The following is a 27188-nucleotide window of genomic DNA, read 5'->3' as shown; positions in this document are numbered from 1 at the left end:
ATAAACTCTACAATATCTATGAAGGTGATGATAAAGTCAAAAAGGCAAAACTTCAAACCTACCGAGGATTGTTTGAAGGTCTAAACATTAAGGAGGAAGAAGATATCCATACATACCTACTCTGAGTTGATGAAGTTGTCAATACCATCAAAGGACTTGATGAAAAAGTGAGAGAATCAGTTATTGTTAAAAAGGTTCTCAGATCCCTTCTCCCTAAGTTTCATTCGAAAGTTTCTGCAATAGAAAAAGCCAAAAATCTGAATAGTTTGACTCTAGATGAGCTACATGGGGCATTAACTGCATATGAGATGAGAATTGTGAATGAAAAATTTTCAAGAAAGAAGGCAACTTTCAAAGCATCAATGGAGAATAAGGATTCAGATTACAATGAAGATTTTGGTCTGGAAGAAGCCATTTTTGTGAGGAGATTAAAAAGAGGTTCCAACAAGTATAAAGGTAAGTTACCTTTTAAATCTTTCAATTGTGCTAAAGTGGGGTACATTGCTTCAAAATGCAAAATGAGAACTGGCAGCAATAAGAATGTTGTGTATGCTGAGGAAGAAGGTTACTCATCAGATAACTATGACCAACATACCTCCAAAAATGAAAAGGCTATTTTCATGGCATTGGAAACTCTAGATGGTATTTTGTTTTCCGGAAATGAAGAGGATGCAGAAATAGACTTTGAAGAACTTCATTGTGCTCACAAAGTGATCAAAAATATTAAGAAGAGAATTATAGAGGACATCAAAGCTAACGATGAATTGTTACAAAGTCTTAAGAAATCAGAGAAGATGATTGCAGATCTAAAAGTCCAGATAGAAGAAAGAAGGACGCAAGATGTCTTGACTGACAAATTAAAGATGAGACAATAATTGTGAAAAGATTGAAGCAGAAGTGGTCTACTTGAGGAAGAATTTGGAGAAAGCAAATAGTCAGCTGAGAAAAAATGTAAATTTTGAAAAGTGTACTAAGATATTAGATGAGATTATTTGCAATAAAAGGGCACTGCATATCAAGACCAGTATTGGATTTGAGGAAAAACATATCAGTAAGGTTACTAAGGACTCCACGAAGAAAAGTGCAGAAGATCCAAACGAGCATGGACCCAAAAGTTCAAGATCCAATCAATCCAAGGCAATTGAGGACAGCAAGAAAGTAGATGAAGGGTTCATCCATGTTCAAAGAGAGAAGAGAAGGTTTGGAAGACAACATCCACAAAGACAAGCATACAATACCAGGTTTAATCATTCTTTTTCAGGTTATTGTTTTAATTGTAATCTAAGTCAAAAGGTTCGAATTAGAATTCGAATTTGACAGCCATGAAATTCGGATGAAATTCAACAAGGGAAAAATTCGAAAAAAAATTCGGATAAAATTCGTCTTCTATAATTTTGTTTATTTTTAAATATATGTATACTTCTAATAAATTATCAGAATGGCGACCCTTGTTGGAGTTATTCCGAGGGCGACCCAGCAGTTGCAGACACCCATGACCCAATAGATACAAAGCATATACAAAGAATGCCCACGACCAGCTGAGTTGTGTTTAGAGGCGGATAGCAGTGCTTTATAGAGGAAATTCGATTAAATTCGATTTTTTTATAGAAGTTTGAAATTTGATTAAATTCGAACCTCATCCATGAAAATCGTCGTATCCTGTGACTTAGATTGTAATCATTATGGACATAAGGTAGTGGATTGTAGAATGTTTCCCACAATGAAAAATAATTTCATGAGTAGAAATGAATTTACTCCTTTGATTGATTTCAATAACATGTGTTAGAAGTGCAATAATTTTGAACATATTGCAAGACAGTGCAGGAGTAATTTTGGGAAAAATTCTAAACCGGATAAAAGGGAAAATACCTCTACTAATTAGAGGAATAAGTTTAGGGTGGTGTTAAAAAGGAAGAAAGAATAGCAAAATCTTGAAAGATCAATAATCCCTCATACTGTATTTCATGATCAACCTGAGAGAAGTGATGGATCTGAAAATAAAGACTACATTGCTACATCCAGTATTGAAGAATGTGAAACCATAGAAGGAAGTTTCGGTCAGCCTGTTGTGGACAATTACAGCATAGAAGGTGATGACCTCATTGAGACCAAGGAAATAAAATGCCTATTGGGAAAGAGAGCTGAATACTGGCCTTGGTATAAAAAGGAAGAATATGATAATACATTTGAATTATTCAGACAAAAGATGTGAGAGAGAGAGTCGTCTCCTATTTGATGTTCTAGAGGAAGTATAGGTAGAGGGGGAGTGTTGACTCCCTTCCGCAATAACACTTGGTGGTCTTGCAATGAAGAACAATTTGGTTCAATGCACGGAATATCTCAAACAGGGGAAGATAAAGTCTCAGAAGAAGAATCAAGTGGCCCTTTGCCATTGATGTCAAAGGGGGAGAGAGAAAGCCAGAATGCTTGGCTGACAAACTTTGTTCAAAAGAAGTGTCATTCTCAGGGGGAGCATTTTGTTGGTTTGCCATCAGTGACAAAGGGGGAGATTGTTGAGCAAAGGATGCCATTGATGTCAAGGTATTTGGAAGAGTGCAATTACTGTTATGTCTATGTCTAAGCATTTGAGTTCCAGATTGGCAAGCTATGATGGATAGCTCTCTTAATGTTATCATTATGCTTCGGTTTGAGTTGTTCCTAATTGAATATCTTATGTGGTGTTGTTTGGAAGCATCTCCAGTATGCTTCTGAGATTTGTTATGGCATGCGGTTTGGAAGTTAAGTATACACATAGTGTATCATAATCCAGAGTTTCAGTAGTTGAGATTTAGCAAAAAAAAAGTTAAAAGTGATAGAGTGGTCATTGTGCTTGTTGGCTGACTGGGTTGATGTTTTCAATTGATGTGTCAGAGGATTGTAATGTGTGCCTACCAAAAGAAGCGTGTTGATGTCCATTGGGGCTAGATGAGTCTATGTTGGGTAACGCATAACATGTCGCTTCATCGAGAGTAACGTGTAGGCTTTTGGACTTAACTCATTACACATTTGTCTCAAGGAATTTTTTTGTGGCCGACTTGCGGAAATTGCAAATATGTTCTAGGCCGACATATGAATGTAATTACATTTGTAACGCATATATATTGTTGATTTAGGTTCATTCCTAACATGTGCATGTTGTATAAAGGTGGTTGAAGAGTTGTGCAAGCTGCTTAGTCAATTAGCAAAGATGAATTAAGGTGTGTGAATCAAATTATAAATCCTATACGCATTGAGAAAGTGTTCTATAGCAGATCAGATCTGGCTGATGGTGCACTCTGAGTCCGGAAGGTCCGCATGATTCATATCTTGTTGTAATTGTGGTTGATACCTCAAATCTAGGTTGGGTGCTTAGTTCCAAAATTAGGGGATTGGGGTCTCTTGTAGGTTAGTGCCTGCAAATTCATTGTAAGGGGATTGGTGTCTCCAGTGGGTTGGTGCCCATAAACATTTGTAAGTTTCAAATCTCTTTGTAAGGCTAGATTTGGACAGTAGATCCAAACAACTATTCTCACCGTGGTTTTTCCATTTTGGGTTTCCATGTATATGTGGTGTTCTTATGTGCTAATGTGTGATTCTATTTATCATTTGGTTAGCTGCATTACTGTTCAAGTAAGAACCAGAAATAGTTATAATGATGAATTGGATTTGAAGATTGGATTTTTCACCACCCCCCTATCTAACAGTTTTTGTCAATGGCCTCCTGTTCCATGATCCCATTCTCTTTACTTTAAGGAGGCATTAATTAAAGAATGTCTCCAAAGTCCTTTAGATGTGACCCCACCATAAGATAGAAAATTCAGACAATACTTGAAAAATGCCTCTCCAATGTTAACTATATTGCAGAGGAATTATGGCAAACGTAGATGAGGTAAGGTGGTCCATTATCATGGATGAGAGGAAGGATACTGACCACAAATTTCTTATCAACATCTATAGTACATGTCTGGAAGGCAATATGTTGTTAGATCTGATAATTATTTTGATAAACCTAAGGGAGTGCATTTCCAGCTTTATATTTTGAAAGATGCTATAGAGAAGGTTGGGCCCTCCAATTGGGCATGGGTAGAGATAGATGCAATCTATGTGCACATATTTATAAGGTTAATGATTAACACCCACTAAAAGCATATTTATCTATATTCACCACATCTCATCATAACTAGTCAAGATTGTAATGTCCCATTTTCCACATGATCATTCAGTGGAGTTTCCTAGCCTATTTTATTCGCATAGGCTAAGGTGGGGAATTGCAAGAGGATAAACTAAATTAATTATTCTAAAGTTTTCCCCCAATAAAGTAGAATAATAGGGATAATTTTATTTTAATTAATTCAATTATAGTGACTTAAGTGAAAAATAAATTAAATATTATAAAGTCACTTTATTAAATATGTTTAGTGATACTTCTAGAAGCTTCAAGGGAGGTTAAATCATATCCTTCTAGAAGATTCAGCTGGGCCTTTAAAAGGAGATGAAGGCAAATCATTTGGCATCCATTCCTGACTTGTTATGTTATAGATTTTCTTGGAGAGCTTGTGTTTACAGGTTCAACATGCCTTGGGATGAAAACCCTTGCGTGTTTTGGTTGTGTGGATGAAAACCCATTCAGCCTATTGGGTGGATTCATTTCAAAATTCACACTTGTGCTTATTTGATCAGTTCATGTAGATTTGTTGAAATTTGTGAAGTCTTTTTCAAAGTCCAATTTCAGGAGTTATTATTATTTGGAGATTTGGATGTTATGTCTTATTATTTAGGATTTATTATTGTCTGAAATTAATGAAGCTTTTGAAGATTTTATGAATTTTGAAAGCATACTACAGTATTCCGTACTGGTGCTACAGTGTTTCTTACAGATTCTACAGTGCCCATACAGCCATAGTGGTGTGCTACCGTCTCGTACAACGGTACCTGGTAATTTTAGATTGGTTTAAAGGCTTTGACAATTGTTGAGCATTTTTTTAGTTTATTGGAGTATTTTTAGTTTATACCTGCTAATGGATATTTTATGTGATGAAAGAATAAATTAGTTGAAATCATTTGTCAATGTTTTCATTTCATCTTATTGACATTCATAGCTAAGAATCACTTTTCAATGAATTCAACATATCTTTCATTTTTGTGTGTCTTTATCTCATATTGGGTGAATAGGAAATTGTTGTGTGTTCTTAAAGGATCAGATTTAATACATTTTACAGTATGAAAGCATGATAATATAGGGAGGACTAAGTGACAGGAAATAGAGAGTGTCGGATTTAATTTTTTGACAGCAATTTCTGAATGACATCATTGCAAATGTGCCATGACTATGAGAGGGGCAGCAACATAACAGGTTTGATTAAAGATGCTTCAATGGAACTTGATATTGCCGGTTGAAGACTTCATTTTCTGAGGGCCCACTATCAACAGCAGGGTTTTAATGGTCTGATTTGGACTGAAAAATTTATTGCAGATCTTCTCCAACATTTACAAGTGGGTTCAAATTATTTCTGAGCTATTCTGGGTTGTAAGAGCATTGTAAGGGTCTGCTATGACAAACTAAATCAGCAATAAAGGTCAGAAATTCTCATTATATGTTTGTAATATGTTCTATGCAAATGTATCAATGAATGCATATTCAGTCTCAGTTTGTCACATGCATATGCTATTTCCTTTTGAACGTTTACAGGATAACAATGTTTTCTATGCATTAAAACATTAAGACAACAACATACATCATCATAACAGTAAACTGATACATATTATCAGCCTGCAAACAACTGTTTGACATAATGTTTATTGACCAAGCTTGGGAAAGAGTAAAAAAAGAATTTAGTATAAATTTGCATGGAATTTTACAAAGATTTTGGGGGGGCAAGGAATTCCTCAAACATGTAGAGCATTGAGATACCAAACATTTCATTTTGCTGAAGAGGACGACTGAGGTCTAGGAGGCCATGCGGTCTATGGTTCTGTGTTAATAGTGGGAGAAGTGATGAGAAGCTAAGATGATTTGCATGGGCCACTAGCCCATTAGGTTAGATTTGTAGAGCTAAATGGCCCACTATTTCATACACAAAAAATTACCAAGGACAAACTCACTATTGCACACAACAGCACCATTGAATGGATATTGGGAGCTAAATATGCTTCTCATGTTCCTGCTTTCCCAAGTTGCTGCTTCCTCTGTTGCTAATAGGAACTTATCTGTTTACAGTTTCACTTTCATTCACTCTGCCAAGAGTAACACACTTGGCCTGTAAGACCATATAAGCTTGTTGTAATGCATGATGTTTTTCATCTCCAAGATCCCAAAACCACAGAGTATTAACAACTCCAGCAGAAAAGTGAGATATTGATCATAAAAGCACAAGAGAGATAGATGAGAAGGCTCAAAAACTATTTGTTGGGGTTCCATTGGATGAGCCCACATGATACAGACTAACAGATTGGCAGCATGGAAGATAAGCTACTGATAATACAACGCATAGAAGTAGATGAGCCCAATGAAGGGCCTGATAATGATTGACCCTCCAGCTTATGATTTTGAGGTTTTATGATTATTGGTATCATTGTCATTATTATGTTGCACAATGTTTTATTTGTACTGGACTCTTTTAGATTGATGTTTTATTATTCTGGATCATGAATGCACCAAAATTAAACATCAGTGTTTATACTAGTACAGATATCTTAAATACCTCTTCTATCTAAAAAATGCAAAGAAATATCACTTTTGACTCTTTGAGCAATTATATTTACTTAGGAGTTATTTTTATTTTACTTAAGAAATATTTTATTTACCATATCAATATGCATAAATGGACACATAAATTTTTTAATTTTTAGTTAAGAATTGTTTTATTTTATCTACATAACTATTTCTATATTTAATTATGTTGGATGTGAATTAATTTTTATGTACATGGTCACAACATGACACTCCATACCCTGCTGCCATTGTAGAATGGCTCCTGGCGTAATTATTTATAATTTTAAAAAAATGTATGTTTGATTTCATGGATAAAGAGCATCTTTGCATCACTTAATTGTTATTAAGTTTGAAATTTGTGATGTCCCCTTTTGGGGGTATACCTGATTTTACCTAAAAATAACAATTCCAACAAATGCAATTTATTTACAAATAGAATTCTATAAGAAAATTACATAATTGCAATCCAATTCAGAGAAAATCTTAATTAATTAACATCGAAGCATTAATACCAGTACAACAATTTTTTTCCTTGGGTATAGTATGTTTGGGTACATGTGTGTGTGTATACAAAAAAATTAAAGAAACATATAGAATTGTAAAACTAAATACATTTGATCGTATGATACTTCATCATTGATAAATTCCAAATACCAAAATGGTAGTGATAAAGATAAATATTAAATGCCAATTGATAGTTAAATATTTAATATTTATCGTTATCAATTGGCAAATTATAGTGATAATTTTAGTCATCTAAGTTCTCTTGATTTTGGTCTCCACTCTCAGAACCCCTCATTTTAATCAAATTTCCTATATCACAAGAGATCCCAATAACTAGCGGAGGTACGCTTGGGTATGTACCCTCGGCATACCCACGCATACCCCATGGCAAACCCGTACTCAAACGTACTTGGTACGGGTGCGAGAAGCCTTAAGTGCATATCCGGTACCTTAATATACATTGAAATCAAAACATCATAAATTCATTTGTATCTATTTCATAGCTTATTTCCAATAGCCAACCATATTAGGAATCCAATGGAAAAGCTTTATAGCACATCAGGAGACCGTCCTCCTCAACCAAGCCCAAGGGCACAAAATGAGCCTCCTAGTCATTAAACCCCTTGGCCCACAAGTATGGCAGGACCTCTAGTCCATCCATCTTGGGGTTGGCATATTTTATGAGGGAACCGGTACTGCTGCATCTTCCTATCAAACATTTCACATTGATGCCAAATATGGTTGCTGATGGAAATCAAGTAAATAATTACTAATCCTATATTTCTTGATGGATTGGCAATTTAATTAAGTAAACTTGATGCTTCCTAAAATATTTATGAGGAGATAAATATATAAATACAATAATATTGCATACCAACCACTTCCCTTAATATTATAGAATGCTGTACTTTTTCCGAATTCTATTCCAAATCAGACTTCCTTATTCAATGCTTCTTTCCAATGAATAGATCCACCTTATATAATCCCCATGAAGGGATTAAGAGTCACAACTTTCACAAGGTATACGACTTCTCGTTAATGAAGCGTCCCTCCTTTAATAATCGCTGCCCCTTCGAAACCAATATAGGCTTCTTAATATTGTTTAATAAGACATGTATCCCTTGGAGGAATCAATGCCATTGAGAATCACTCCTCTTTGTATTTCCTTCGCTGGACTTAATGATTTATTAAATGCTGTGATCTGAGTTTCTATGGCAGGGACATGGCAGAATTTTGGTATGTTAACCAATGCATGGCAATGAAAAATATTTATAACAAGCAAAACCACCAAATGGCAACATAACAAAAGCAGAGCATGTTACTTTGAAGAAACTGAAGGACAATAACTAATGGATTAGTCATCATGACTAGCAACAAACATTAGAGAAGGCCTCAGCAGCGGTATCTATAGAAAACTCAATAAGAATCCTTTAAACAAAATATTGTAGACAATGAACAAAGCAATCAGGAGCTCATCTCTAGAGAACATAAAGATAAAATGAATACCAAACAAAGAGATCATATAACCCCTAGAATCTTTGGGCAACCTAAGAAACACAAAGAAGCGGATACAATGAGAACTACTGTTAAATTGTGGATACTGAATTTCCCCCACTTGCTTGCCCACCCACTCACTCCCAACCACCTGCCCACTCACTGTCCAAATGTTTCTGACCTTCACTGTCCCCAATATTTTCATATGGGTTAGAGACCAATCTTAGCTCTTGAATATTGCAGAGAGTGAGAAAAGCAATAAGAGCTCATCTCTAGAGAGAATAAACAGAAAACAAATTTCCAACAAAGAGATATTCAACCTAAGATACACAAGGAAGGGGATCCATCAAGATCTCCTACTGAATTTTGGATACTATAAATTTTCCGCCACTTGCTTGCCCACCTCCCCACCCAATAATAAACTAATTCCAAACAAAGAGATATCAGACAACCCCTATAATTTAGGAACAACCTACGATGCAAAAAGAAGGGGATCCAACAAGACCTGGTGTTGAATTGTGGATACTATAAATTTCCCCCACTTGATCAGCAACCCACCTGCCCACTCATCCCAAGAGAGAGAAAGAGACAACGAGAGACAGAGAGTCCCAATGTTTGTTACCTTCCCACTCATCCCAAACTATTTTAGTTCTTGTTTTACATCATTTTCCAGTCCCTAATTCACATTCCAGGGAGAGAGAGAGAGAGAGAGACCACCATCACAGAAACACACATCACTAAAATCCTTTAGTTCTTGTTTCTCAGCTTTTTCCAGTTCCTTCCAGAGAGAAAAAGGGGATGGGGAGGTGTCCATTGAGAGAGGGAGAGAGAGAAAGGTTATCCCCCACCATCACAGAACATGTACCTAAAATCCTTTAGCTCTTGTTACTCAGCTTTTTCTTGTCCTGAATTCACATTCCAAAGGATCAACCCCCATCTTCACAAAAAAACACATCCCAAAAAATCCTTTAGTTCTTATTTCTCATATTTCTCCAGTCTTGAGTTCACATTCCAGAGAGAGAGAGAGAGATCCTCCTCCGCCATCACAGAAAAAACACAATGCAATGTTTCCAACCTTCCCTGTCCACAAAATTTTCATATAACGCAGAGACCATTGTTTACACCAAAATCCTTTAGCTCCTTTCTCTCAGCTTTTTCCAGCCCTAAATTCACGTTACTTGTAATGTAATCATTAATCATCTGTACCCAAGATAGGGCATCTAAATGCTCATCCAAAAGCACCATTTTTAACAGAATTACCAACCTAATATGATGTCACATGGACATAATATAAAATTAGCTTGCAAGATTTCTGACTACCTAAATGCTTGAAACCCAGTCAACCAACGTGAACATGTGTAGCACATAAGATGCCTATAAATTACTGCATTTTTAAACAAAATTGTCATTAATTTCCTCAAGCTTCAAAGTAAATGCTGACCTGTAATGATACCATTTTTTCTGAAAGCAATCTGAAAAAGCCCTCAAGATAATATGTCTATAATAGGATTTGTAAATTTATTACTCTGCCATCTAATATGATGGTCCTAAGATTATCAAACTTACTTGCCTTCAAAAAAATATGTCATGGTCTTCCAGGTTTATTAGAGAGCAGAAGAAACACCTATGGAACAATTTCAACAAAATATGGCCTATTCTAATTTGAATGTCTAATAGACAATTACAATTAAGAGTTGCATGTATATATCCTCTCCATACACAACAAGATTTTTTCATTGTCCATCACTTTTTTGGGGCAGGAACTTAGAAATGATTTGGAACACAGATATCCTCACAAATTTTGCAGAAAATGTAACAGTTGAAAAATAATGATTTGAAGAAAAAATGTCAATTTCGTAGTGTTTTAAAGTGTAAGGAAGCTTACGGAGTTGTTTCTTGGCCACCACCTTGAGATCCGGTACTATAAAATATGCCTGCTGGTTTTCCTGCCAATTGCTGAGTTCGCCATAATCCACCTGTTGCATCTAAGAAAGCCTTAAATTGGGCTGCCATCATGCCATATCTTGTGGGAAAGCCAAAAATAAGGGCATCTGCATCTGCCAGTTGTCGAGGTTCTATGGTAGGTACTTCTGACCTTGGTGGTACATTCATTTTCATTAGCACCTCCTCTGGAAGTGTTTCAGGAACCTGCAATAACCAGATTTATCAATCTTATTGTAATATTAAAATGATGTTTCAAAAATAAATCTTTGTCTTCCAGTGAGGTTGAAACTAAACTAAAAACCTGTTCCCTGCTCTTCAAGAAACCGAACCCACCTGTCACTGCTTAAGGAGCTTCTTCTGGCAGAGTGAACATGGAATTCAACCAGTGAAAGAGCAGTTTGAAGTTTTACCAGAATTGAGGCACAGGGAACTTCAAACAAGCAGGAGGCAGATGTTCCAAATTTCCAATCACAAGGGACTTCTTCAAGTTAATTAGTGTTATATAAAATGATGAATTGTGCTACAATTTAGTGCACATTTAAATGCCAGTTATTATCTTTATTTTTGGTCCCCTATGGAAGAATGTTTCATATCCTGTCTGTCTTAACACTTATTTTCTAATTGTTCCCTTAGTATAGTTGTACCACTTGTATGTCTAGTCTCTCATTCTGTAATGCTCCCTTATCATTTTCTACATCACAACCTAATGAAAGGTACAAACTCCTGTCTGCGCTTTCGAGAGCAAAGAATTTTGACTATATTGGGAATGGATGTCTTTAATTTCCTGTTAACTATGTCTTTAATTTCCTGTTAACTAAGTTCTTTTCTATAAAAATATGTAGTGCGTAATTATTTCTGCAACTATGCAGAAAACACTTCTTCCTTTTGTAATAATTTTATTTTGAAGAAATGCATCTTATATTACTCCAGAAATCAGATGACTCACACTAGCTGAGCATTATTTTAACAAGGAAAATTTAAACATCACCCTACAAAGACAAAGGAAAAGAGCACATAGGCATGTGCCTCAACAGCCATAGAATTCATATCCTTCCCAAACACAAAAGTAAAGTATAAAAGGTTGCAACTTCCCATACTATGTAGGGAAGCATCTTACTGAAAAGTAACTTTACATCGTACCCCAAGGTTGCCGGGAGACTGAAACTGGTATTATTACAGGAGACTAGTACCGGTACCAATATGGCTATTTTTGAAAATAGGAGACGAGGGTACTTGGAGATGCCATTCTTTTTTAATATATTTAATATTTATAGAAAATATGACATTGAACTTTCAAAACAAGAACAATGGTAAATTTTAGCAATGCACATTAGCTTTAAAGTTTAAACACATAATAATGTGATTGTGTCAAAGATTCAAAGTATTCATCGTTCACAGTACATATTTGATATTAGATTACATATTGAAATTCAGATATCTTGATTCTTGATAGTTTGATAGGCTGATACGCAAACAAAAAACAAAAATCAGAAATCTATTGTCTACACTTCTATGTCGTGATCATCCATATCAAGGTCCTCAACTATGATGCTCTTCAAATACTCGTCACTCTCAAACTCAGGTTCCTTTGTTGGTAGTAAATCAGAGGTAAATCACTAAGCCCAAATGTTTCAATCACTTCATCCACCATGGCTGCAACGTTTTCATCAAGTGAAATTTGGTCCCATTTTTCTGGAGGACACTCCTTGTACCTAGGATTTGCACCAGAGAGAAAACAAAGTGAGCTAAAAATGTACACTAGGTTCTTTGCTTTCTTTGACCCTAATCAGTTTCACTTTAGTGAATAAATAAAACCATAAATACTCCAATTTCTCTTATAAGATGAAGAGTTGGCTACTTGTGAGAGCAATCTTATTGCAAATGATTGCAATTTAGGGGTTGCACATCCATGGTTCCACCACCACTCTATAGGGTCTTTCTTTGCTTGCATATTATATAAAGCTTCTATGGAAGAAAAAACACCATGCCTACATGAAAACTTATTCCATTAGCTACTCATAATTGAAGCATCCTCACCTTGGCCACCATTTATCTTTTTATTGCAGCCCAAAATCCTTTCATTGCCTCTCTATCCTCATATGGAACACTCTTATTGGTCACTTGTAAATTATACCATTTAGGATTGAAGGCATAGGCAGCACAATGAAAGGGTGTGTTAAGTTTGTTCCATCTTCCATGTAACTTCTCTTCTATCAAAGGATATCGAGAAAGATCTTTTGCATCTATTATTTTCTCAACTCTTTCACACATGGAATCTATTTCTTCGTAAATTTCTCCCAAACATGGCTTGTTTGAGTTTGCATATTTGATCACCTCACATATGGGCTTAAAGTCCACAACAAACTTAACATAAGCCTAACAATGGTCATCAAGGACCATACTTATCACTTCAATTGCAATATCTAAAGTAGATTGTCTCCAAGCTGCCCATGCATCACTATCCACTACGGAACACAAAGCTCCTTTGAATTCACAAAGATGGTCAACAAGAATAAAATAAGAAGCAAACCATGTAACGACATGTTTGAGAAGTTCCACCTTGGCATATTTTCAATAAATGGCTTACATATGAGCATATGTATTTTTCTACCCATTTCTATGAGATATAAAATCCACTACAACTTGCCAATATCTTTGAGTGCATTATTCAACAAATGCACACAACAAGGTATCCAAAATGTATGCTTGTACTTTTCTTTGCACCAACATACCTATTGCTTTACAAACACAGTAGCATTTCTAACAACTTGGACGGTAGGTGATGTCACCACCTCCTCAATCATGTCATATAGCTGGTTATGAAGAAACTCTACATTTTTTTCTTGTCCTAAACAATCTACAGCCTTAAAAAATACATCTGTCCACCCATCCATCACAATACTGCATTCTTTTGTAGACCACACTCTTTTCATTGGTGCAATTTGTTGCTCTAATTGAACTTCTTCTTTATCAATTACAGTAGTGCGAATCTTTTCATACCCCAGTGGTTTATACCCAACTAGTCCATTATTGATAGCTTGGACCATCTATGCATAGAAAGATGAGAAAGCAACATCAAACAGTATTCAATTTGCATAAAAGAAACGTGCAATCGCTGCATCAACCACTTCTCAACCTTGCACATCAAATAATCTTCCAATGGGGCTTGAGATGCCAATTGTGAGAATATCCTATTGGTACATCTCTTGAAGACGCATCTACCCCTGACTCTCTGCTTTGATTTTGAGTTGCAGCAATTGCCCCTATCGTTGAAGGATGAAAGCCCAAATTACAAACATTTCCATCAGCCTTTTCTTGATCCCTCACAACATCACATCGTTGCACCTCATTTGGACAAGGATCGACACCTTTTCTAGGTATATGAAGGAAATGAGCCCTCACCCTTGTGCAAGTACCTTGCCATGACATTTGACAAAGCTTACATGTGATCATGGTTGTTGCACCTATATCCTTTGGCCCCGAAACACAATTGCAATACTTCCACAATGGGTATAAGCCTTGTTTTCCACCAACTGCCATTATACACAAAAAAAAAAAAAAATTATAAGCAGCATATCCTAGAAAGTGTGAATTGTGAAATACTATAAAGAAACCAATCAAGTGAACTTGTAATTGCCATTGCAATTGCCCAGGTTCAGATCAATACATATGTTTGCAGATCTGCTAACCCCATTCTCAATGTTCATACTCATGCTTCTTAGTACATACTTGAATGGGCTATAAAAATAGTTTGTAATTTGTAATGGAATCCATTGAAATAACAAGACTTATTGTGGTTATGCTATAAGGCAGACCTTGGAAAAGTGAAAAGAGAAAGACCAGTGTGACTTATATCACCACTTCATGCACCCCAGTATAAGTTAGACAGTTATAAGTTTTTTTTGGGTTGCCACAGGTTTGGGCCAAACCAGTCTGCGCTATCTTTGTTTGAAGAAGCAAACTTTGAGTACAGTAAATTAATAATGAATGCAATGCATGCATATTGGACAAGGCATAGGAATGCAAATGGTGAGTCTGTTGTAGCGGGAACAAATTGGAACATGCAAAGGGAAAAATTTAAAAATCAAAAGTCAAAAATATAAAATGACAAATACTAGTTGCTGCATTGGCGAGTTTAACATCAACTCTAAGGCTCTTCTCCTGCATGTTTTTTCCTTCTGGCATCGACTTTCCTTTTCTGCAGCATGTTTTGTTTATGTTTCTTCGACTTTCTTTACATTTATTGCATTTTAACCTAGGTATTATATTTTATCCAGGCAAGAGATGTTGGGAGACAATGGTGGAGCGTCCCCTGCAAATCGAGATGTCTCTAACCACGTTCCTAATACCGAAGATGCATCTACATTGGCATACTCTCTAAAGGAAGCTGATCGCTGACAATCAAGTTGCATGTCGAAGTCTCACGCAACTTTCCCTAATCATCGAAGAAACCCTTAGAAGAAAAGTAACTGGATATGCCCACACCCCTCCCTAGGTGCATGTACTATCTTATTTGATATGGATATATGTACGATACAACTCAGATACGTGTTGGATACTGTACTCACGCATGCCCAAGAAACACTAATTTTTCAGCTGTGTTGGATATTGTGTATTTTCATCTTTAAAAAGGTTAACATGAACCTTCCTAAATTTAATAAAAAAAGCTTCATTCAAGCAATTTTTTTCTATTTCAGGGACCCATTTTTTTGGGTCTTCTTCATACAAAAATGTACTATTATTTTTGCATTTTAACTCTTACAGATTTAAAAAATAATAATTGTTTATAATTTTATATTTAAAGTCAATGTTTATATTAAGTTGTTTAAATACTAGAGATTTTTTAAAAATTTAAATTTATCCATTAAATATAAATCCAATTTATTAATATGTATTTAGTTGTTTATTCTTTACTAAATTATTAATATTATTTTAATCTATATTTACTTATTTTATTATAGTTTTGATTTTTTAATTAAATGTCAAAGTGAATTTTTATTTATTAAGTTTAGATTATTATTGTTTATTTTGTTCTTTATATTTTATTTTTTTAATTTTAATATGTTTAGGTAAAAAAAAATTAATTTATATTTAAATTTTTCTTTATTTTATTTTAATTTATCTTTAAATTTCATTATTATTAATTTAAATATAGGTCCTAGTTTGCATTTTTTCTGCATATTGTAAATTGTTAAATCAACTTATAATTATTTATGTAGCAATTATGTGAATATATTATTTTTAAAGTAATGAAAATCTCCTCTGATAACTTAGAAGATTGTATTAATATGTGTATGTGTATGTGTTTTTTATGAATGTCATATCCATATTAGGGGTCTTCAAAAAATGGTCATACCATATCCAATAGTGTATCCATATCCATGTCCATGCAACTTTGCTTAGAAGAGGTCATAGCCATGCTATTTATCAATAAAGTTTAAGCTTTTGTTAGCTATGTCTCCATATCCGTGTCCATTCAATAATTTATGAACACGTGGTAGTGAGGTTTGTAACATGGCATGCTATTTATCAATAAAGTTTAATCTTTTGTTAGCATCGTGAGGATAACAAATATGATAATAGATGAGACATCAAGCATCCTAAAGGGATACCATTTATTTTTATTTTTTGTGATCACAATTGTTATTGATTTCACACCCACCATGGGTTGAATTGGGTTGCTAGGCTTGTGAATAAATAAAATTGATATTGCCTATCCAAAGCTTAGATGAGGAAAGAGGCTAGTATTTGGAACAGGTTGAAAAAAACTTAGATTATGTAATTAAGTTAGTGCATTAACCTTTCACAACTATTGTTTAATTCTTTGTTGCTCATTACCAAGTGATTATTTCTAGCATCTCCTCAGACATCAATGGTGGGATAATGGACTCAACAGCATGTGCCTTGAGAAGGGAATTTTTTTGTACCAATTATCATCCCATGCCATAAATCAAATTCTACCCACATGACAAGGACTAAGAGAAAGAAAATCTAAGGTTTGAGCTTGCACATACCCATTGATTTCCTCATGATAATTTTATCCTTAATACTTGAGAAGGCATGCTGAATTGCAACTTCTATAAGTCATTGTGCCAAGAAAAGTGTTGGTTTTTCTATTAAAGTGTGATTGAACAAAAATGCTACATGATATTTTCAATTGTCTTTCTAAATTAGGTTTCAAATCCTCTTGCGACTTGAATGACAAAAATCCTTCTTTTATGATCATGCCAAAATGTGAATCAATGCACCAAAGCCTATCAGATTTTCTACAAGTTCTTAAGTAAAAGACAGTTTAACAGACATTGGAAACATTCATCGAAGTAGTGTCACCATAACCAATAGTAGTAATAGAAGCAGCATCAAACCAAAGTTTTCAAATGCAACGTAGATGCTCAACATGAATGTTGGCCATAGCATCAGCACATTCATTTATTGGAATTTTGATCTATTTAAAATGCCTAGAAAAATCTGAGTTTTATATTACATATAAAGAAAAGTGTTAACAATATTATTGCTCATAGTTGGTACACTTTGCAAGTACTCTCCGAGTTTTATGATGGGTGAGTTGCTTGCTGATTAACTAACGAGAAAATCTTCCCAAGTTTCTGGCGAGTCCATCAAAAAACCTCAACCGAACCTATTAAAACACAAAACACGCCTAAAATGTGCCAAAAACATGTCAAACCACTCATTTTTTTGCCTATAGATGCATGAACACCCTCATGATTCTTCACACAACAATTGAAGAGAAAATTTGAGCTACCTAGAAGGATCTCTAGATGAATTTGAAGAAATTCAAGGGCAGGTTAGTAAAAAAAATCAAGCATTTAAATTCATTTTAATAGCTAAAATCTAGGATGGAGTCGATGAAAAAATCATAATTTCCTAAAAACTAGTAGTATTTTGAAATTTAGTTCCAAAAAAATTTATTTATCACCATTTTTTTACATATATGCTGATTTTTTAAGAAGTTTACTATTTTTTCTTACACATTATTTTTCTAGTTTTAACCTATTTTGGGGAATAAAATAATTAGGTTATATTGAATTTATGTTGATTTAAACTAGTTCATGTTAATTTATATAAATTAACATAGGCTAAATTTATATTGATTTATAGTAATTTATGTCGAATTTAGGCTAATCTTTTTATATTTAAAATTTAAAATGTTGTATTTTCATTTTGTAATTGTAGGTTAACTATTGGATAGAATGGCAAATATAGAGGCCTCTAGATCTGAATTAGGCTGAAGCTCATCCCAATCAACACCAGTTATAGGCACTCATCTATCTAGAGCTAGAGACCCTATTTGGAATGTGTCATATAGGGATTGACACCCAGAACAATTATTTGCATTAGATGCCAAAAGCTACATCATGGAAGCAAAAATCATCTCAAATACCATCTTGCAGGTATTACTCATTGTGGTGCCAAGCCTTGTACCAACATCACAAAAAAGATCAAGCATGAGATGAATGCACACCTTGTATTGGTAGAAGAGGAAAAATTACAAAGGAAGAAGACAAGGGCAGCCATAGCAACATCAATAGCTAGAGGTCATGGTCCTCAGATGCAAGCAGAAACAGATGAAGAAACAACATTTGAAGGCATAATGGATTCCCTTCATAGTCCACGCGTATGAAACACATCAACATCCACTTCAAGTAGAGCACCTACGCACGCACCACATAGCTTATTTGTGCCTAGAAATATACCAGGAGCACAACCATCATTAGAAGGTGCTGAATGCAATTGGAAGGTGCACTAACAAGAAGATAAGATATGTGGAATTGGAAGGTGCACTAACAAGAAGATAAGATATGTATCAATTTTTTGGTACTTCAACAACCTTCCTTTCAATGTGGTGAGCGGTCCTTATTGGGAGAATTCAGTATCTACATTGACAATTGCAGGAAAAGACTTCAAGGCACCTTCATGGAAAGATTTAAGGGGGAGGTTGGTAAATGTATGCTCATTTATAGTAATTTATGTTGGATTTTTGGCTAAATTTATGCTATTTTATTTATGTTGAAATTATGCTAATTGTGTACTTTCACTTTGTACTTGTAGGTTGCTCAAGGATGCAACCAAAGAAGCAAAGCTAGTAGGGGAAGAATAGAAGAAGCAATGCCAACAATATGGCTGCACTATTCTTTTAGATGGGTGGATGGACAAAAAAAACCACACCATTATCAACTTTTTTGTAGCTTCAAATGGTAAGGTGATTTTTTTTTAAATTGGTTGATACCTCTAACAAAGTAAAAAAATGATGCCTCTAACAAAGTAAAAAAATGCAAAAACATTGAATCTAATGTTGAAGGAAGTTGTCATGGAGGTGGGCATAGAGAATGTAGTTCAAATCACAACTGACAATGCAGCAACTAGGTAGCAGTTGAGAGCTTACTCCAAGACAAGCATCAGTCACTCTTTGGAACCCTTGTGTAGCACTTTGCCTTAACCTTCTTTTGGAGGACATAGACAAACTTGATTGGGTGAGACTAATTGTAGATGATGTAAGGAGCATAACAAAAATTTATCGACAATCACTTTTGGGTTCTTAACTTGATGAGATATCACATCCAAGGGAAAGAGTTGGAGCAATCAAGTGTCACAAGGCTTGCAACGATTTTTCTAACATTGCAAAGCATTATTGGTTTGTTGACTTTTTTGAAGCAAATAATTGAGTCAAACATGGTTAGACTCATCATATTCAAAGAAGCTTGAAGGAGAGAGAGTTGCAAGCATAGCCATGACAATATTTTTGCCCAAAGAGCTACAAAGATCGTAAAGGTAATCTCAAAACTTCGATTAAATTCAAATTGAATATTTTATTTTTTAATTTTAATCTTTCATTATAAATTTGAAACATAAACCATCGAAGGAATCAGACTTAGCATTTTATGAAATAATGAATACACAGCAGTTTGACTAAATACTATAGTTTGCTATGAGCTTTTTGTACATAACATAGTAAATGTTGTACATATATACATATATCTCTGCATACTATTGATTAACAATGCACTGCTGTTTATGGCTGCTTATATATCACAGCGAATATTAATTGTATCTGATTAATGTTTTGCCGTTGTTTATTTATTATATGTAGAATGTATGCATAATACTGGAATTCTTCATATGTTCTGAATGTTTATTGAAGTCAGCCATGGTAGAGGAAATGAGGAATTGTAAGAGGGGTACGGTGATGGGGTACTCTTCTAGGTATGTGTTGTGACGTATTCACACATCGCCCCATTGCAAATGGGGACCCCTACTTTTTTGCTTTCTGGGGTTTGCTTTCTAGGTGTTTAGGGTTTGTCTGTTAGCCTTTGCATGATGAGTGTCGCCAGGGGATCAATAGGATGGTAGGCTTTGCTTGAGCCAGGGGAGTCAGCAGGTGCTCCAGGTTAGGGTTTCTTTGAGAGTCTTCCTTAGGGTCTGGTTTTGCCCTTGTTGATAATTGTGTCTTGCTTGGTGAGTGGGTATCATTCTTGAAGGTCCGAGCTAGGTCAAGTTGGTGAGTGATGAAGTCTAGAATGTCATCCTGATCTTCAAATGCCCTGAAATTCGGCTGAGTCTGGAATGTCCTGATCCTGAAATTTGGCTAAGTCTGGAAAACTGAAGAATCCTCCAAAAACTAGATTTTGCAATATAACTCCTGGAGGTCCGAAACCACTCTCAAACATCCTGAAAGTATATATGGAATATAACTTAAAGTATAAGATCTCTTATACTTAAATGTTATATTCCATAAAATGATCCTGACGGAGAGACCAAAATGACAAATTTCGCTCCTGACCCTACCAAAGGGTCCAGAGCGAAATTCTCCATAAGACATTCTACTTTGACCAAAACCTAGAACTAACGCATTCCCAGGCTTTAATGAAGGTAAAAACGCTTGTTTGAATGAAGAAATGTGAAAATGAAGTCAAGGATCCAACCCAAAAAGTGATTTTCACTCCTGACCCTTCCAAAGGGTCCAGAGCAAAAATCTTTGTAGCTCTCATTTTCTTTCAAATTTTGACTAAGTGTTGGTTTCTAGGGCATGTTGGGGAATGAATTGGTATGTTCTTGCCTTGAGATGGAGTTGGATGATTTTGAAGAGCAAGATTTTAGCCTAAAAGAGAATTTCGCTCCTGACCCTTCCAAAGGGTCGAGAGCGAAATTCGCTATGAACCTCTTTTGCTACTTTGTTTGGGATCCAAACCTTGTCCCTTAGGTGGAAAATGATCTAAGTTTGCTTCTTGAGATGGTTTGAAGTTGGAAAAGTGAGCGATCAAGCCTAGAATGAGATTTTCGCTCCTAACCCTTCCAAAGGGTCCAGAGCGAAAATCTTCCTAAAGCTCATTTCCTCCCTAGTTTGACCAAATTTTGATTTGCAGAGCATTTTGAAAGGAAGGATGGACGTGTTTGGACTTTGGAAATGTGTGAGAGCTTTGAAAAAATGAAGGATTCTAGCGAAGAAGGTGAATTTCGCTCCTGACCCTTCCAAAGGGTCCAGAGCGAAATTCCTTGCAAGCCTATTCTTTTGACCTTGTTTTGGCTTAAGACCTTATCCCTTGGGAGAAGAATGATGTTTAGTTACCTCTTGAGGTGATTTTGAGTTGGAGAAATGAAGAATCAATCCCAAATCATGATTTTCGCTCCTGACCCTTCCAAAGGGTCCAGAGCGAAAATCCTCCTAGACCTCATTTCCTTCCCTATTTGACCAAATTGTGATGTCCAAAGCATGTTGAAAGGGGAAATGGACATGATCTTGCCTTTGAGAGTGTTTGATAGCATTGAGGAATGAGGGTTTTAGCCAAGAAAGGAAATTTCGCTCTTGACCCTTCCAAAGGGTCCAGAAAAAATTCCTTGCAAGCCTACTTTTTGACCTTTCTTAGGCTTAAAACCTTGTTCCTAAGGTGAGTTTTGATGGAAGAGGTGAAGGAATTGAGCCAAAAAGTGAATTTCGCTCCTGACCCTTCCAAAGGGTCCAGAGCGAAATTCCTTGTAAACCTAGTTTTTTGACCTTGCTTAGGCTTCAATCCTTGTTCCTTGGATGAAAAATGATGAAATGTATCTTGTAGGGAAGAGTGGGATTAAAAAAATGAAGGATTCTAGCCAAGAAGGTGAATTTCGCTCCTGACCCTTCCAAAGGGTCCAAAGCGAAATTCCTAAAATCACTTATCTTCCTTGCAAATCAAGTCAAGCTTTTGGTTTTTATGGCTTGGGGAAGGATGAAGCAAAGTTTCCTTGACCTTGGAGGTGAGTTGAATGGTAGAATTTGTCCTAAAAAGTGATTTTCGCTCCTGACCCTTCCAAAGGGTCCAGATCGAAAATCCTAAAAACCATCTTTTCTTCCAAAATTTGAGTAAAGTCAAACTTGGACAAGGGTGAGAGAAGTCATTTGGATTGCCTTAGAAGGACTCTTGATCACCAAGAATGCAAATTTTGAGCCAAATCAAGAATTTCGCTCCTGACCCTCCCAAAGGGTCCAGGGCGAAAATTCTTCAATCACCTTTTTTTTTTTCCTTGCGAAATCAAGTCAAACTTGGGTTTTTATAGCTTGCATGAGTGTGAGGATTGATGTTCTTGCCCTTTTGAAGTTGGTTGAGGTTGAAAGATGGAAGAATAAGCCTAAAACAAGAATTTCGCTCCTAACCCTTCCAAAGGGTCCAGATCGAAATTCTAAAATCCACCTATTCCTTTCACATTTATGCCAAGTCAGGCCTAGACTAGGGTGAGAGAAGCTATATGGAATGCCTTGGAAGGATTTTTTTTTATCATTAAAAATGCAAACTTTGAGCTGAAATTAGAATTTCGCTCCTGACCCTTCCAAAGGGTCCAGAGCGAAATTCTTCATCTACCTATTTCCTCCTTGTGTCAAGTCAAGACTAGGAGTCCTAAGGCGTAGTTGAGGTTGAAATGATGTTACTTTGCCCTGCAAGATGAATTGAAGTGAAGGAGATGAGGAATTGAGACCTAAAGCTTGGATTTCGCTCCTGACCCTTCCAAAGGGTCCAGAGCGAAATTCCCAGTATCACCTAAATTGCTCACAATGACGATCAAGAAATGGATTCCCAGGCCTTGGTGGAGAAAAGACTAGTGTATGCTTGCCTTGGAAGGTATTTTGGAATAGAGACATGATGGAATTTGTCCAAAAGTGCAAAATTCGCTCCTGACCCTTCCAAAGGGTCCAGGGTGAGATTCTTATAGGGCCTGTCCCTGGAAAGACTCTTGAACAAACTTAATTTTGTTGTCTTCTTGTTGATGATTTAAGGTATAAAATGCTATGTTGAAATGAATTTATTATGTGTCCTTAATCATCTTTTTGTTTGTCTTGCAGTTAAAAGGGGACCAGGGCAAGACAAGGGCGACCTTCTCCAATCCGGCATCAACAAGGACGACCTTCTCCAACCCAGCATCATCAAGGACGGCCTTCTCCGATCCAGCATCATCAGGGACGACCTCTTCCAGTCCAGCATTCGAAGGAAAGGTACACCATCCATCCTACACATCGAAGACAAAGGAAGTTAAAGCAAGGGTTCGTTGAAGAAACAGACAGTTTCAGAAAAGTTAATTAAAGCTAGCTTCTCAACAACATCAAATTGAATATCTACCAACTTACAAGTGTCAGACAAGGTGGCATCCCAGTCATCACTCCTCCAGTCGGATTGGTCCACCTCAGCGTGTCCAGATTCAATGTACCTGACTCATGGGAGATGGCACAAACTTCAATGTACCTACCCACCTATCCATTGGTTGAATATTCCAGATAAGACATGTGTCCAAATGATGCAATTATTTCATTGGCCAGAATTGAGTTTGTTGTAACAAACCCTAATTAGGGTTTTCATTGTAAAATCTCGACCATTGATCTCAAGTTGATCTGAGCCATCGAATTGTATTGAGGGCACTATATAAGCCCTGGCTCCTCATTTGTAAAGGGGGATAGTTAGTTAGTAGTTAGAAGGTGAATAGTTAGAAATAGTGAATAGTCAGTTGATAGAATAGCAATTAAAGTAGAATAGAAAGAGAAGACAAAGATTGTTGCCAAGATGTTGTTGTAAAAGACTTGTAAAACTTCATTGAAGAAATGGTGAAATCTATGGGTCGATTCAACAATTTGCATGGTCTCTATACTTCTCATATTTGATTTCATGTTATTAGATGAGTGGAAGAAATGTGTTGGATTGATGGTGAAATTCGTATATCCATACTAATAGTAGTTTGTTGATTGCAGACTTGCCTTGTGCAGTCAACTGGAATCATTCAGTTTAAGCTTAACTTCAATTGTCACTTCTTCATTGATATGCATCAACCTGATGGTGTCTATGCCTGTAACGATGATCTGAACATCATAAAAGTTTTCCTCCGAAGATCGCACTAACCTTGCGGAGATGGCCCTGGGATGTCAAAACAAGACTTAGTTAGAATTTCATCAAAGATCATTCATTGCTCCTACATTCTTAGTGTCAGAATTAGATCCTTTCCTCGCCCTCATCCTTTTTCCTTTTTTTCAAAAAATCTAGGCTAGTGAAATCCTGTGTTCCAGCAATGTTCAAAGCAAATCAGACATTTAGTCATCAAGTGTAAGTCCCCTTGTGATTCCAGCAAAATCACATCATACCACAAAGAGCTTATCCACGAGTAGAGAACCTACATACAAGAACCTTGGAGTTGCCTCGACTGATCCTTCGGCGAGATCTTCAGCAGTCAGGAAACTTTGCTCAAGAGAGGATAAGATACTTTGGTATTTTATTCTGTGTTTGGTCGTGTACAAAATACACATCAACAGTATGCCACCTCATGGTGGTGACCAGATGGTCCCATGAGGACAAGGGGGTACAAAGGGTACTGGCTTTGGGCTTAGAAGAGATGGGCTTTTAGGGCACCCTATTGTTAATAACCTCATCCCTCTATCATGGTGAATCAACACACCAAGAAAGTCCAATCATAGGAAGTGGGAAATGGGTGGCAAGATGAGGGGGAACAGTTGTGGGACACCTCATTGGGTACACCCCCTCATATGGATGGCACAGGCCACATGAGGCTAAGTGGGATGGTATATCTGCTCTTGGGCCTAGGGTAGAGGATCCAAGACACCCTATCTAGGTCACCGTGACCCTCTCCTATGGTTGAGCTACCACAAACATACTTAGGATATCTTATGATTAAATTGATATTTCTGCTATATGTTTAATAATTCCTAATTAAGATGATCTGCTTAGTGAATTATTGTTGTAAACGGTTTCTAACCTGTTTTGCAGGGCATCAATCATGTAAAAGGTATCCCTAACCAGCTCTTGTTCATTTGGAAATTGAGAATTAGAGCTAAATTAGGGCATTCCCAATAGGGGACATTACAGTGAGAGACATTATTATTCAATTTGGATTCTTTATATCACATGCATCTTACAAGTTACAAATTTCAAATTTACAACTATTCATAATTTTATCAAATTTAGTTTGACTTTGCTTTCTAACTCTTCAATATTTTATTTTTTAGATTCTTGGAGGATAGATTGAGGTACAAATACCCCAAATCTCCAAATATTAGCCCTCTGCATTTTGTGCCACCTTTGCAGCACATCCAGCTGTGAGCACAATTGGATTTTATTTGAGGTCATCCACACGAAGAAGAGGAACAAAAATTAGCTCAAAAACACCTCAATGACCTTGTCTTTGTGCAATACAACCTTTGGCTTCGCACAAGAAGGGTAGAGAACAAATCAAAGGAGCTCCTTTATTTGGATGATATTGATCTTTATAGCAATTAGCAGAGCAGGATAAGCAGCCCCCATTGTTTATTGAAGATGAGATTCCTGATTTGAGAGGCATGCATTAGAGGATGTGGGAGCAGCAGGAGATATAGGATTGGATGACATTGGTGAGACTGAGTTGGAGCCATTGCCATCTACTAGCAAGATCGAGATCAAGCCAAAGCCACAAGCATAGCATTCTATGCCAAGCAAGGAGCCACAACAAACTGCAAAGATTAGAACCTCAAACTCTTCCCAAGTTTTCACTAGATTAGGAAAGAAAAAGATGTAAAATTTTGTAATCTGTAATATGTAATTTATGAGATCTCCAAAGGAAATCATCATAAATTCATAATAGTTGTTAGCCATCTATAGTATCAACCATCAAGATTCCACATGATGATGTGATTTTGTACTCAATTTGTATTCAAATCAATCAAATTTGATTAAAAAAAAACTCTCGTACTCATTTATGGACTCATTGGATACCATCTTGTCATTGAATTTTTAAAAAAATGTGTTTCTAAAGAAATTTAAGATATTTTTTAAGTTGTGAAGTTTTTGCCAAGTCGAATTTTTTGAATCTACCGAGTTTTTGTCGAGGCCGAGACTACCAACTATGGTATTGATAATAGTTTATCTCTTTGATCTTCATTATAAGTGAGACTATCCTAATGTTGGTCTTGCAATTTAATTTGAATCTTTCAATGAGTTTAAGATTATAATAGAACAATTCTCTTTAGTATTCATTATGGGAAGCATGTTCCTGATTTAATTCTTGTGATCCCTTTTGACTACTTTATGGAGGTCTAGTTTATAATGGTACCTTTCTATGTACTACTCATAATGGGAAGCATGTTTTCTATAAAAAAAATTCTTAATATACTTTCCAGCATTACTTGGCCACTACCACTAACAGACAAAACCATAAACAGCCTGGAGTACTGAGGAAAAAACATAAATTTAAGCTCAAAATCTCAAATTCAGGTCACTCTATCTTTTCAAAGTTCCAATTCAACATGCGAAATTCTTATCAAGTTCTACCTTTGATTTGCTTATTTTAAAAGTATGTCTCACGACAGTAAAATCAAAATGCAATTAAATGTTTAACAGGTTTAGAAGGAAGCTTTCATGATGTGATAAAGGAAAAATCTAGAAATATGTCATGCTAAAACTACCCAGATCACGTCACATGTTCTGATGCATCCTTTTGACCTGTAATAAATAGTTATAAGGAGTATACGGGATCAGGGAAAGTAATTATAGATAAGTATGGACTTCCCCAAAGTAATAGCTATACCTATGAATTCATATGTCTTCTTAGGTTAATATGGAATTTAAATCTCTGATTAATTATTCATATAGGCAAAACATGTAACGCTGCATATTAAAAGAATGTCATTTGTGCGTAGATATAATCACATTTGTAAGTTCTATATTACAACTTTTAAGTTAGCTTTATTATTGGCAAATAGGCAGTTGAAGTGGTTGTTGTGAAATAGAGATGGCAAATACTTCTACGACTACAAACCAAATTCAACCCCCAAACTTATTGCAAGAAGGTGATCCATCATCCCCACAGAAATTGATCCATCACCCCCACAGAAATTGATCCATCACCCCAACAGACATGTGCCAGTGTAGTAAAATGGGGGTGCATTAGTAGGATGCCTAATGATCGCATTAACAGTTGGACACAGGTTTAATCGCACCTCACTGCACTAAGGAGGCCCATAATCTTTTCCAGTTCACTGTTGCAAATTAGCAAACAGAATTTCTAATCAAAAAATCTTATTTGCTCTTCCGATACT

At 35.9% G+C, this 27188-nt stretch overlaps 1 protein-coding gene across 1 annotated transcript in view; it reads right to left on the bottom strand.

Annotated features, from left to right (window-relative positions):
• Nucleotides 1-27188, bottom strand: part of LOC131048252 (probable NAD(P)H dehydrogenase (quinone) FQR1-like 1) — a 52411-nt gene that overhangs the window by 21270 nt on the left and 3953 nt on the right. The window contains exon 3 of the mRNA XM_057982143.2: nucleotides 10575-10837. Coding sequence (XP_057838126.1) covers nucleotides 10575-10837 — 263 coding nt within the window. The remainder of the gene's footprint in view (nucleotides 1-10574; nucleotides 10838-27188) is intronic.

The sequence above is a fragment of the Cryptomeria japonica genome, chromosome 1 (assembly GCF_030272615.1).
Source record: "Cryptomeria japonica chromosome 1, Sugi_1.0, whole genome shotgun sequence".
NCBI classification, from domain to species: Eukaryota; Viridiplantae; Streptophyta; class Pinopsida; order Cupressales; family Cupressaceae; genus Cryptomeria; species Cryptomeria japonica.
Note: the sequence above shows the minus strand (reverse complement) of the source record. Positions and strands in the feature narration are given on the sequence as shown.